The 9,621-nt window shown below is 57.2% G+C and overlaps 3 protein-coding genes and 1 gene segment (V, D, J or C); 1 reads left to right on the forward strand and 3 right to left on the reverse strand.

Annotated features, from left to right (window-relative positions):
• Positions 1-495: 495 nt before the first annotated feature.
• Positions 496-1,821, reverse strand: LOC128819671 (translation initiation factor IF-2-like). Its single transcript, XM_053999907.1, has 3 exons — positions 1,700-1,821; positions 659-1,282; positions 496-533 (listed from the first exon to the last, which is right to left on the reverse strand). The coding sequence occupies exons 1-3, from the start codon at positions 1,749-1,751 to the stop codon at positions 496-498; spliced, it is 714 nt and encodes a 237-aa protein (XP_053855882.1). The 5' UTR covers positions 1,752-1,821.
• Positions 1,822-3,554: 1,733 nt separating this feature from the next.
• On the reverse strand, positions 3,555-4,588 carry LOC128819592 (T cell receptor alpha variable 26-2-like). The segment is given in 2 exon segments: positions 3,555-4,036; positions 4,537-4,588. Coding segments are annotated over 2 exon segments (435 nt in total).
• Positions 4,589-5,700: 1,112 nt separating this feature from the next.
• On the forward strand, positions 5,701-6,003 carry LOC128819672 (feather beta keratin-like). The gene has a single exon (XM_053999908.1). It carries the CDS (start codon positions 5,701-5,703, stop codon positions 6,001-6,003), a length of 303 nt encoding a protein of 100 aa, XP_053855883.1.
• A 339-nt stretch (positions 6,004-6,342) lies between these two features.
• LOC128819569 (basic proline-rich protein-like) lies at positions 6,343-9,151 on the reverse strand. The gene is given in 3 exon segments (XM_053999828.1): positions 6,343-8,319; positions 8,321-8,613; positions 9,100-9,151. Coding segments are annotated over 3 exon segments (654 nt in total). The 3' UTR covers positions 6,343-8,010.
• Between the last annotated feature and the right edge of the window lie 470 nt (positions 9,152-9,621).

Raw genomic sequence — 9,621 nt, forward strand, 5'->3', positions numbered from 1 at the left:
CCTGAAGATGCTGAAAGACTCCTGTCCCCAAAGGAAATGGGGTGTCTCGAAGAAGTGTCTGGAGAGAAACCTCATGTGGAGCTCAGTCTTTCAAGTGTCTCCCTCTAACACTTGCAGCATTGCTAGATCCTGGCATTTGTACTTCTGGATGCTTGACAGGTTCCTAACGTGAAGGGAATGGACCAATTAGTTTAAGGGGGTGGGGGGTGCAAACGAGCACTTCGATGATTTGAAATGCTCCTCTACTCCTACGGATTTATTGTTTTCCTTCCCGGATGTTCTACTGTTTCAGGAAGGTGCTGAATGCTCATCCATGAGTGTTTGGGGAAGAGTGAGGATGGGAATGAAACCTGTAGAGAAGTGAATTCCAGGCTCAGGTGGGATTGAAAGCACACCTGATTTACACATGCAGGTGAGAATGCTGCTTCTTATCCACCTGGCAGTATGGAACAGAGACATTTCTGCAGCGACAGAGATGGAGATTCCTTTGTCACCTCAGAAAGGCTCACTGCAAACACCGATCACGTCATGACCTGGTGAGATGACAGCAGTCCATGACCCAGCTCCTGTGTGCCTCTCAGTGCTGCTGCTTGGTCAGTTCCTAGCCCAGGTGAGCTGGAGCAGCTCCAGGAGCATGTCTTTGCTTTGCAAAGCAGGCTGAGAGCAGCAGCAGGCGTGGCCGGAGGGCGAGAGGCGCTGGCAGAGGCGCAGGCGGCAGCAGTTTGGTGTGAGGCGGCGGCGGGCTCGGGAGCGAGGGGAGGCCGGGCTGTGTGTGGCGAGTGTGCGAGCGCAGGCTGCAGGCGGGTTGTGAGGCGTGTGCGGGGCCGTGCGGGGCTGTGCGGGGTCGGTGCGTGCGGGCTCGGGGCAGAGGAAGGAGCTGCGGGGCAAAGCGGGGCCCGGCGGGCCGAGCGGCAGCGCCCCCTGCTGGCCCCGGCCGGCCCCGCCCGCGGCGGTTCGTGCCCGGCCGCAGCCCCGGCTCCTCTGCCCGTGGCCCCCAGCGCGCAGTAATACACGGCCGCGTCCCCGCGCCGGGGCCGCCCGAGCCACAGCGCGCTCCAGCGCCGGTCTGCCGACACCCGCAGCTGGCCCGAACTGTCCGGCAGCTCTTTGGACTCTTTCATAGTGAGTGCGAGGAGTTCAGGTCCTTGGCCAGGGAGTAGACGATACCACTGGATCCAGTCGCTGGCCTGGATTTTTGGATGTGAGCAGGTGATGTTGATGCCGATGCACTCGGTGGTCTCCAGTGACGCCTCCGGCTGTACCTGGGCTCTGGCCACAGCCCCTGTCACGGGGAAAAGAAGAATCAGTTTTCTTTTACAGAAAATGCCACGCAGGGGGAGATGGGAGAGGGCGACGGATCAGAGCAAACTGGGATATGTTCTGGTAATAATGTATGAAGAGCTAATTTCACTGAGAGTGTTTGTCTGAGGACAAGAATCTATGACGGATGTTTTGAGGAAAAATCAGAACGAAATTACAAAAATACGCCAGCTGGGAGGGAGAGAGGGATACAGACATGAAGTAAAAAAGGCAAACTGGGAAGCAATAAATTCACGGAGGGAAGAAACTATGACGGCAAAGGAGGGAACAGAGGGTAAATAAGAACCGAAAAGGAGCAGGAGGATAAGAGATGAATCTTGGGCTAGGCGGTCTCACGTAGCCCCCGACCCAGACGCCCCCGGCCGCCAACGCAACGCACCGAGCAGCACCGCGGCCAGCGCCGCCAGCCCCGCGCCCCGACACCGCCGCATGCCGCCGCTCCGCCGGCCGAGCCTCGCTGTGCCCCTCAGCCCCGGCTCTGCTGCGCCCGTGCCGCCTCCTCTGCAACGCCGCCAGCTCTGCCCCGGGGCACAGCCCTGCGCCGGCGCTGCTCGGGCTCTCGCCGACTCCTGGCCGGGAACGGAGGGGAGGCGAGCGCGCTGGGAGTGGGGCGGCGCTCGGGTCTCTGCACGTCCGAAGCAGCGGAGTCGGGGGGGGCGGTCAGTGGATCGGGCTGGTATCATGGAACTGAGGATTGACAGGCCCTGGGTTTCCTTCGCTCCCATCATCTGTTCACTCACATCTCCCCTTTGCTGTCCTGTTGGGCACTCCCGAATTGTCCTTCAAGGCACTGGAAAGAAATCCACTCACATGGATACAGGAGCTGGGCATAAAGCTTCAGCCCTTCCCCGTGTCCATGAAACCAAACTGATGCAGCACAGGGAAGAGCAGCTATGCCCTGGATAGGAGAGACCTGTCAGTGTGTCTGTGTGTCTGTTTGTCTGTGTTTCGAACAGCTGGAAAAGGAGGGCACAAAAAGCAGGATGTGCATTTCAGGGCCTCTTCCCTGGACAAGTCTCCTGCACGCTGCTACATCGTTGTTCATCTGCACCCGGGCTCCTTGTGACGCCGGGAAAACGCTGCTCTGTGATGCTCAGGGCAGAGCAGTGCAGAGCCTCTCCTGTGCGATCAACGCATTTCACTTGTCGAGTAACACAGCAGGACACACTCACACATACACACACACACTCACACACACTCACACACACACTCCCACACACAGAGGTTCCTGCACATCGGGGTGCATTCATGCACGAATCTGTGCTCCCTCATGGATTCCTGGGGACCCTGCCTGAACACAAGTGCACACAAACCAGGAACACAGGCAAGGACACAATGAGCCGTGGACGCTGCTGAGGAAACCAGGGAACAACTGCAGCAGGGCGGGAGCCCTGTGGGGAAGGACAAGGAGTCAGGCAAGCCCATGACACAGTTCGTGTACTGACAGGCTGAACAGAGGGTAAGATGTCCAGCGAGGCACGAATACTTTCCCGAAGGCAGTTTTAACAGGGCAGGGTGGGAACCAGCAGCCCAATGCTGACACACGGGAAGGCAAAAACCGGTGACCATCAGGGTGAGCTGAGGAGGGAAGAAGGGAGGGTGTATATGTAAGTGTGTGGGCACAGATCCCTGTTGGGGTGTGCTTTATGTGTGCACATCTCTGGATGGCAATGTTCACATAGATGTGAGTGCAAAGACTCAGCTGCAGGAGCAGGAGAAGGAGGGAATGTGTGTGTTTGCACATCTGTGGGGACATGTCAGAAGGAGAAGTGTCTGTGCCTGTGTCTCCTTTGGAAATGTGTGTGCACACAGCTCTTCATACACACAGAGCTATGAGTTATTCTTTGGGTCTGTGCAAGCTCCAGAATGTGTTTGTGCTATCGTGAACTCGTGGATGTGCAATAGGAGTTCTTTAATTATTTCTTCTACTCCGGGAACTGCTTTATTCCCAGAAAGGCCTCAGGGAGGCACAGGGATGTGATGGAACTGAGGAGAAGCGACAGCAGTTAAAGTGAGGGAAAATAGGCGCTGGGTGTGTCAGCCTTTTCCCTGTCATTTGTCAGCAGGTCCCCTTCCTCATCGAGCAAGGAGCCAACATGTCCTGAGGCTTTCTTTGGCTGCCAATAGACTTAGGAATACCATCCCGGATTGCCTTGATCGCTGCTGAAATGTTCCCCTCCAGCAGAATTGTTTTGTGCGCGTTGCAGGGCAGCATCCCTGTGCTCGGAGGGGTTTCTCGCAGGAGGCCAGGCCGTGTGCTGGGCCCGTGCTGGCTCCCGGCCGGGGTCCCGCGGGTGCCACGCGGGGCTCGGTCCCTGTCCCGCCGAGCGGCGTCAGCCGGGAGCGGAGCGGCCCCTGCTGGCCCCGGCCGGCCCCGCCCGCGGCGGTTCGTGCCCGGCCGCAGCCCCGGCTCCTCTGCCCGTGGCCCCCAGCGCGCAGTAATACACGGCCGCGTCCCCGCGCCGGGGCCGCCCGAGCCACAGCGCACTCGAACGCCCGTCCTCCGACACCGACAGCTCTCCTGCAACAGCCGCCACCTCCTTGGAGCCTCTAATAGCGAGGCCGAGGAATTCGGGTGCTCGGCCCGGGAGCTGACGGTAGAAATGGATGTAATCGCCGCTCTCTTTTTTGGGATGTGAGCAGCTGATGTTGATGCCGGTGCCCTCGGTGGTCTCCAGCAGCGGCTCCTGCTGTACCTGGGCTCTGCCTGAAGCCACTGCCGGGAACAGAAAAAGGACAAGTCTGAAATCCTGCATTGCCCTACTTCATTGAACAAAGCCCGCAGAAACAGTCAGGAACGTAGAGAGATGAATAGAAATACAGCAGCGAGGGGATATCACGATAAGCAGGAATGGAAGTGTCCATGAATGGTTTGTGGAGAAATGAATGCATGAGTGACAGGAAGAAGGGTGCAGGGGCTGGAGTGCGGGAGGATGTGGGAGACAGCAGAAAAAGAAGAGAAGAAAAATTAAAAGGGCTAAGGACTGACTTTGTAAGTAATAAAGAAGGAGAGGAATGGAATGCTTGAGCAGGGTTGAATAAAGAAAAGAATCAGGAGATTTCTGAGAGACTATGGGATGGAGCATAGGGAGGGATGAACGGGAGAACAGCTCTCGGGCAGAGGTCTGCGAAGAAGCCAAGCAGGACAGCAGCCTTGGAAAACGTGCGGGATCAGGCCAGTCTAAGACCCGGCCCCTCTTCGGCACCCCCGCGCACCGAGCAGCAGCACGGGCAGCGCCGCCAGCCCCGCGCCCCGACACCGCCGCATGCCGCCGCTCCGCCGGCCGAGCCTCGCTGTGCCCCTCAGCCCCGGCTCTGCTGCGCCCGTGCCGCCTCCTCTGCAACGCTGCCAGCTCCGCCCCGGGCCACAGCCCTGCGCCGGCGCTGCTCGGGCTCTCGCCGACTCCTGGCCGGGAACGGAGGGGAGGCGAGCGCGCTGGGAGTGGGGCGGCGCTCGGGTCTCTGCACGTCCGAAGCAGCGGAGTCAGGGTGGGGGTCAGTGGATCGGGCTGGTATCATGGAGCTGAGGATTGACAGGCCCTGGGTTTCCTTCGCTCCCATCATCTGTTCACTCACATCTCCCCTTTGCTGTCCTGTTGGGCACTCCCGAATTGTCCTTCAGGGCACTGGAAAGAAATCCACTCACATGGATACAGGAGCTGGGCATAAAGCTTCAGCCCTTCCCCGTGTCCACGAAACCAAACTGATGCAGCACAGGGAAGAGCAGCTATGCCCTGGATAGGAGAGACTTGTCCATGTATCCATCTGTCTGTGTGTCCGTATGTCTGTATGTGTCTGAGCACTCCAAGCCTTGCTGAGGCACTCCCAACATTTCAAACAGAATTAAGCTAAAAATTGAAACTTGGGTGAACCCATCCTTGTTGGGGCTGGCAACTGGCAGTAGCAGAACGTGATTGTTTAGAGCAGCTGGAAAAGGAGGGCTCAGGAAGCAGGGACTCCATTTCAATGCCTCTTCCCTGGACAAATCTCCTGCACGCTGCTACATCATTGCTACCTGCACCCGGGATCCTTCTGAGTTTGGAAACCAGGTGAATCTCAAGTCCTTTCTCTTTCTCTTACAAAATGATCCAGTAGACAAATATCTCAGCGGAGGTTGTTTTCTTCTGTGCTCAGTCCACTCTCATGGCAAAGATATTTGGGGGACATTGTGTAATTGAGAAAAGCTGAAATGTGGCTGCTCTTCCTTGAGAAATTAGGAGAGAGACTCCCTGGGCTAGGCTGCTATTTGCAGGACAAAGAAAAAAGCTCCTTGCCAAGGCTCCAGCTCCCAACTCAGGAGTGGCCTTGGTTGCTCCCATTCACCCTTGTGCTCTGTTTCTTGTCTGCTCCCTCTCCCAGGTGCACTTTTGACTTTGAGACATGTCCTGCTACACCCTGTGCTGGCCATGCCGGCCCTGTGGCCCCACCCCGCTGGCCAAGAGCTGCCATGAGCCCTGTGTCAGGCAGTGCCAGGACTCCATCGTCGTCATTGAGCCCTCCCCTGTGGTGGTGACCCTGCCTGGCCCCATCCTCAGCTCCTTCCCACAGAACACCGTGGTGGGATCCTCCACCTCAGCTGCTGTTGGCAGCATCCTCAGCTGTGATCGAGTGCCCATCAGCTCCGGGGGCTTTGACCCCTCTGGCATTTCCAGGTGCTACAATGGCAGAAGGTCCCTCCCCTGAAGAAGTTGTTGGGAAAGCCCCGTGGTGACGGCTCAGGTTTTAATCAGAACATGGTGCTGGGCCAAGGATGGACATTTTTCAGTGTTGGTCCCAGGAGAGCTGAAAGGCTTTGCCTTCCCCTTTTCTTTGTTTGCTTTGTCTCCCCTTGGCAGTAAGGTGTCACCAAGTGCAGCCTGGTGGGGACCGTCAGTGTGGTCTCCCTGTCTGGGGCAGGTAGACAGGCAGCGTGTGGGAACCTCTTGTCACAATTTACTTGTTGTGGGGTGTCATGATGATTCTTTTCACCAATCCCAAAAGTGCAAAAAGGCAAACAGCATGGGACTGTCAGTTAATCCCAACAAATCCTTTATTAGGGGCCAAAACAGAAAATGCGATAGTGGGGGAAGAGAAAGGAAATAAAAGGATAGAGAGAGAGAGAGCAGGGGGATTGGAATAGCTACCAACACAGGCGAGATCCTCAGTGGTCTGGAAGATGAGGATCCGTCTGTCGTGTCGGGGGAGTCTTCGAAGTTCTGGTCAACTCAGGTGTCCAGTTATAGTCCACAGAGGGAAAAGGGGGGAACATGCAGGACAATGAGAGTCTATTGTGATTGCTGCGGGGGAACAGGTGAGTCCACTGAAAGCACCAAGGCAGGACGAACACAATGAAGAATAAGTCCATTGGAATCACTGAAGAAGAACAGGTCATGTCATTAGTGGCTTCCCCACTCCCTGTGGTAGGGGTCTCAGTCTCAGTCCTTAGGAGGAGGGTTTTCGATCTCCGTCCGTCAGTCACAGTGGTAACGAGGCAGATGAGGGGTCTTCAGTGAGAGACCACTAGAGTCACCCCAAAAGTTCATTCAGCTTAAAAGGTGGAGAGTGGGTGAATATGCAATAGGCCGTTCCTTGCTGGCTCCATGCCAGGTCCTTGCCAACTCCTTGCCAAGGCCTAGTTCAGAACAGCTAACCTAAGGTACAGCAGTTGCACCTGCACTGCTGCTCCCTCCAAGCCGGAACTGTAGTGGGGGGAAGGGGTTTCTCCTCGTGGCAATCAGTAGGCAAATGTGGGGGCTTCAGACAGCCTCTTACACCTCTCCACTGCCAAGGAGGACGGACGGTCAGATGGGCCCGGGCTGGCAGCAGTGCTGTTGTGCACTTGCAGTCAGTTTCTCTCTGTCTTTGTGACTCATTAAATCTCTCTGCTGCATTCAGGCCTGGTCTCTCTGCAATCATTCCCCCCCTGCAGATGCTCTCCAAGCTGTCGAAGTAAAAGGGAGCCTACCAAGGGTGGGGCCCCAGAAGACCTGCTGTTTACAACCAGAGGAGTGCTGGTGGGAGATGTGGTGGCTGGGGCCATTTTGGGCACAGCAACTATGAAATGTTACGGTTTTCAATAGTATTTAGAGGAAGGGAAATCAACAAAACCTGTACTGTGGACTTTGGCCTGTTCAGGAAACTGATTTGGACCGTCCCTTGGGAAGCAGCCCCTTAAAAGAAAGGGGCTCCGGAAGACTGGATATACTTAATGAAAGCAATCTTGAATGCACAGGAGCAGCCTGGCCCTACGTGCCAAAAGATGAGGAGGTGGAGGAGAAGACCTGCCTGGTTGAGAAGGGAGCATTCCCAGGAACTCAGGGAATAAAAAGAGGGTGTCTCAATATCGGAAAAAGGGCAGGCAGCTCAGGAAGAGTTGGAGGATGTCATTAGGTCATGCAGAAAGAAAAGTAGAGAGGACCAAGCTCAGTTCGAACTTGATCTGGCCAATTCTGTAAGGGGTAATAAAGAGTGTTTTTACAAATACATTAACGAGGACCGAGGACAATCACCGTTCTTCACTGGACACCTTTTCACCTAAGAGGAGGGTACGGCTGAGGTGCTTAACACCTTCTTTGCCTCAGTCTTCAGGAGTGGGATTGATGATCATCAGGACAACTGGGCTCCTGATCTAGGAGACAGGGAAGGTAAGCAGCACGGAACTCCTGTTATCCAGACGGAGGAACTTAAAGATTTGCTAAGGGATGTAGATGCTCACAAGTCTTTGGGATTGGATGGGATTCGTGCTAGGGAGATCAGGCAGCTGGGGCTCATGAAACCAGTGCTGAGAAGAGGGGCTGAGGGAGGTCGGTGACTCCAAGCTGGTCGGTGACTCGGTGCCGGTGCTGGTGTCAGTGCAGGTGTCGGTGGCGGTGCCGGTGCCGGTGGCGGCAGCGCCCCGGGATCCCGGGCCGAGCGGGGCGAGGCGGCCCCGGCGGGCGGAGCGGCAGCGCCCCCTGCTGGCCCCGGCCGGCCCCGCCCGCGGCGGTTCGTGCCCGGCCGCAGCCCCGGCTCCTCTGCCCGTGGCCCCCAGCGCGCAGTAATACACGGCCGCGTCCCCGCGCCGGGGCCGACCGAGCCACAGCGCACTCGAACGCCGGTCTGCCGACACCGACAGGCGCCCTTCAGGGGCTCGCACCTCCTTGGGTGCTTTAGCAGTGACCGCCACGAGTTCAGGCCTTTGGCCTGGCAGCTGACGGTAGAAGTGGATGAAATCGCCTGTCCGGATATTGGGGTGTGAGCACTTGATGGTGATGCTGCTGCCCTCGACAATCTCCAGGAATGGCTCTTGCTGTATCTGGGCTCTGACCGCAGCCACTGCCAGGGAGAGAAAAGGAAGAAAAATCAACTCCTACTTTCTACCCAGCTCTGCCAGACAATCCTCAGAGCAAAGCCCGCAGAACCAGTCAGGAACACAGAGAGATGAGGAGGAAAACACTTCCCAGAGGATATCAAGGTATGCAGTAATGGAAGTGTCCAGGAATCTTCTGTGAAGTAATGAATGCGTGAATCATAGAACGATTAGGAGAGTCACTGGAGAACGGGAGGATGTGAGAGAAAGCACAAAAAGTCAAGAAGAAAAGTAACAAGGCCTAAGGACTGACTTCATGAGTTATAAAGAAGGAATGCTTGTACAGGTTTTAGCATAGAATACAGGTTTAGGATGGAGAAGAGGCAAAGATGAACGGGAGAACAACTCTGGGGAAGTGGTCTGTGAAAAAGCCAGATAGGACGGCAGCCTGCGAGGACCTGCGGGATCACCCCATCCCCAGACCGCGGCCCACCTTCGGCACCGCCACGCACCGAGCAGCAGCACGGCCAGCGCCGCCAGCCCCGCGCCCCGACAGCGCCGCATGCCGCCGCTCCGCCGGCCGAGCCTCGCTGCGCCCCTCAGCCCCGGCTCTGCTGCGCCCGTGCCGCCTCCTCTGCAACGCCGCCAGCTCCGCCCCGGCCGCCCTCAGCCCCCGCCTCTCTCGGCACCAGCACAATCAGCGACACAAGGACCTTGGGCACGGCCAGGCACAAGAGACAGCTGTGTCCCATCGCACACAGCAGCGACACCGCTTGGGAAGCAGATCCAGCCCGCACCCACCTGCAGCGGGCAGCTGCCGGCCCCACTCGGCTGCACTCAGGCTGTTTGTGAGCCTGGGAAGCTGCTGCTCTCTGCTGTTCAGGGCCAGAGCAGTGCTCGCTGTCCCTGGCAGAGGCAGCAAATTCCCTCCCGCTGAGGGACACACACGGACAGAGCCAGGGCCCTGCTCAGCACGGTGGAGCCATAGACAAATCCGTGCTTCCCGTGGCTCCATGCAAACGGGGCTGCTCCAA

Source organism: Vidua macroura, chromosome 27 (genome assembly GCF_024509145.1).
Source record: "Vidua macroura isolate BioBank_ID:100142 chromosome 27, ASM2450914v1, whole genome shotgun sequence".
NCBI classification, from domain to species: domain Eukaryota; kingdom Metazoa; phylum Chordata; class Aves; order Passeriformes; family Viduidae; genus Vidua; species Vidua macroura.

What these genes read in the sequence shown, in the direction of transcription:
- LOC128819671 (XM_053999907.1), bottom strand. Translation starts at nt 1,751, where the DNA reads ATGCGGCGGTGTCGGGGCGCGGGGCTGGCGGCGCTGGCCGCGGTGCTG. An exon ending in GCTGGCCGCGGTGCTGCTCG is followed by an intron (nt 1,283 to 1,699) that starts GTGCGTTGCGTT and finishes TCCCCGTGACAG; the next exon opens with GGGCTGTGGCCAGAGCCCAG. An exon ending in CACGCCTGCTGCTGCTCTCA is followed by an intron (nt 534 to 658) that starts GCCTGCTTTGCA and finishes TCATCTCACCAG; the next exon opens with GTCATGACGTGATCGGTGTT.
- LOC128819672 (XM_053999908.1), top strand. Translation starts at nt 5,701, where the DNA reads ATGTCCTGCTACACCCTGTGCTGGCCATGCCGGCCCTGTGGCCCCACC.